General features: G+C 39.7%; 1 protein-coding gene across 2 annotated transcripts in view; it reads left to right on the top strand.

Moving 5' to 3' along the window:
* txlnbb (taxilin beta b) overlaps positions 1-2,500 on the top strand; it is a 9,680-nt gene that overhangs the window by 712 nt on the left and 6,468 nt on the right. The window contains exons 2-3 of one of the 2 annotated variants that reach the window (XM_016546263.1): positions 2,002-2,223; positions 2,344-2,435. In XM_016546263.1, coding sequence (XP_016401749.1) covers positions 2,016-2,223; positions 2,344-2,435 — 300 coding nt within the window. In that variant the 5' untranslated portion in view covers positions 2,002-2,015. Of the gene's footprint in view, positions 1-1,998; positions 2,224-2,343; positions 2,436-2,500 lie in introns of both variants that reach the window. The other variant, XM_016546254.1, reaches the window with a different exon arrangement.

The raw sequence follows: 2,500 nt of genomic DNA, 5'->3' as shown, positions 1-2,500 counted from the left end.
CAAATACATTTAAAGCAGTCATTACACATCATGATCTGATCTGATTGTGTGCACTTTTAAACATATATGGGTGATTTGTCTAGTGATTCTAAGAACTTTTAAAGATTCCTTTAAAGCATTAGTTTTAAAGTTTAAAGTAGTTTTAAATTATTTATGAATAATGATATGTAACCCCTCTCTCCCGGGTCCTCACCGCCACACCTCGTTCTTGTTCCGAGTGGGTCTCCGGCATGGGAGGCGGACGCACTAACAAGGAGGCTAAAGACTGCAGCCACTAGCGTCAGTCACTAGTGCGTCTCTTGAGATCAGGGGAGTGAGGTTTACCTGCACAGCACCTACTCGCTGGGCTCCGTTACACTCACCCCCCTAAACCTTACTCCCCATCCGGGTCACGGCACCAATGTAACCAATGGTTTGAACAAATAGTATACATACCCAAAGATATTGTGAAGTAGAATTTCAGTGATTGTATCTGTAACCCCTCTCTCCCGGGTCCTCACCGCCACACCTCGTTCTTGTTCCGAGTGGGTCTCAAACCCAGGTCTGCAGCATGGGAGGCGGACGCACTAGCGACTGATGCTAGTGGTTGCAGTCTTTAGCCTCCTTGTTAGTGTGTCCGCCTCCCATGCCGGAGACCCACTCGGAACGAGAACGGGGTGTGGCGGTGAGGATCCGGGAGAGAGGGGTTACATTGGTGCCGTGACCGGGATGGGAGTGAGGTTAGGGGGGTGAGTGTAACGGAGGCCAGCGAGTAGGTGCTGTGCAGGTAACCCTCACTCCCCTGATCTCAAGAGACGCTAGTGGCTGCAGTCTTTAGCCTCCTTGTTAGTGCGTCCGCCTTCTCAATGCCGGAGACACGGGTTCGAGACCCACTCGGAACAAGAACGAGGTGTGGCGGCGAGGACCCGGGAGAGAGGGGTTACAGATACAATCATTGAAATTCTACTTCACAATATCTTTGAGTATGTGTACTATTTGTTCAAACCAAAAATTGCTGTCCCCATTATTGCATGTCATTAGCATCCCATCTATAACACGGAACATTCTCAGAAAGTTCTGGCAAGGGTCTCTTAAAGTTATGAACAAACGTTCTTCCAGTAACATTAATATAATGTTCGTTCTAAGTTAAGTTCAAAGTCTTTAATAATGCTCTCAAACTTTAGCACAAAAACTGCATTTACGTAAATTCATGGAACATTTTTCTAAAATGTTTTAGTTGGAATTTCATAATTCAAAATTTTTTAAATGCTATTACTTGTTTCAGAATGTTCAGATTCACATTCAAAAGTAACATTCTCATAATCTTTCTAAATGTATAAAATGGAATGTTTGTTAACATTTGCATAACTGAGAAAAACAAAGAACAAAACTCAGTTTGTTTTGAATATTCAGAGAACATTTAGAAATCATGTTTTTATAAAATTCTTCAAACATATTTTTGTTAGCTGGGATCATGCCTAACACTTTAGAAAATGGTTTTGTTTTTACAAAAAGCATTAAAAGTATGAATTTCTATGCTTCATTAATTCACAAAAAAATATTAAAAAGACGTATTTCTTTGATTTTATGAATCAAAGTAGACTAACTTCTAAATAAAAAGTTACAAGTTTTTCTTCAAAAACTGAAAAATCATTGCCATCACATTAAACAATATCAAAACTTGTGATAAATGTTTTAACATAAGATGAAACATATTAACAAGCACACTGTATAAAAATTGTTTTTCGAAGTTGATTACTGGAGTACATTTTAGAAAATACTTTCAATCATTCTAGTTCAAATTTCTTGTTTATTTCAATGTGTTCCTTGCTGTTTCTTTGTAATTGTTTGTGAAATTTACTAGCAATTTCTGAGTAAAATAATAATACAAGAATCACTCTTATACTACTAACAAAATTTAATCTGAATCAAAACCTGTGATGTAAACGTCTCCGTCGTTCAATCTTAAAGCAAAACAGATTCATCCCGTCATCTTTGACTGACTCTGTCCTTTCTCAGAAGCAGATTCCATCAGAATGGAGAGTTGTTCCCAGTCTGTAAACGGTGACACCAAGGCTGAAGTCACCCATGACCTCACCGAGGATCTGAGTCAGCAGCTGGAGGACATTATCAGCACCTATCAGGTGAGCGAACAGCCAGGTGAGGCCGAGGATGCTGAGGAAGAGGCCGTCCCAGACAAGAACAAAGACCAGAAAATGGAGAAGAAGATGCTTAAAGGCCTCGGTGAGTCACATGCAAGATATTTAACCCCATGTTACTCTATTTGAAATGTGATTAGTGAATACTTAACCACTTAATGCAATCAAACTGTGTAACCAAAGAAAACTGTGTCAATAATCACAGGGAAGGAAGCCATGCTGCTCATGCAGAGCCTGAATAAACTCGGAAGCCCTGAGCAGAAACTGGAGGCTCTCATTAAAAAACATGCTGAACTGGTGAGTACAGTCATCAACAATGTTCTGCCTTTGAAATATAAAATAAAAATAAATAACAAGCTACC

Source organism: Sinocyclocheilus rhinocerous, unplaced genomic scaffold (assembly GCF_001515625.1).
Source record: "Sinocyclocheilus rhinocerous isolate Xijiao unplaced genomic scaffold, SAMN03320098_v1.1 scaffold853, whole genome shotgun sequence".
NCBI classification, from domain to species: domain Eukaryota; kingdom Metazoa; phylum Chordata; class Actinopteri; order Cypriniformes; family Cyprinidae; genus Sinocyclocheilus; species Sinocyclocheilus rhinocerous.
This window is presented reverse-complemented; position numbering and strand designations above follow the sequence as displayed.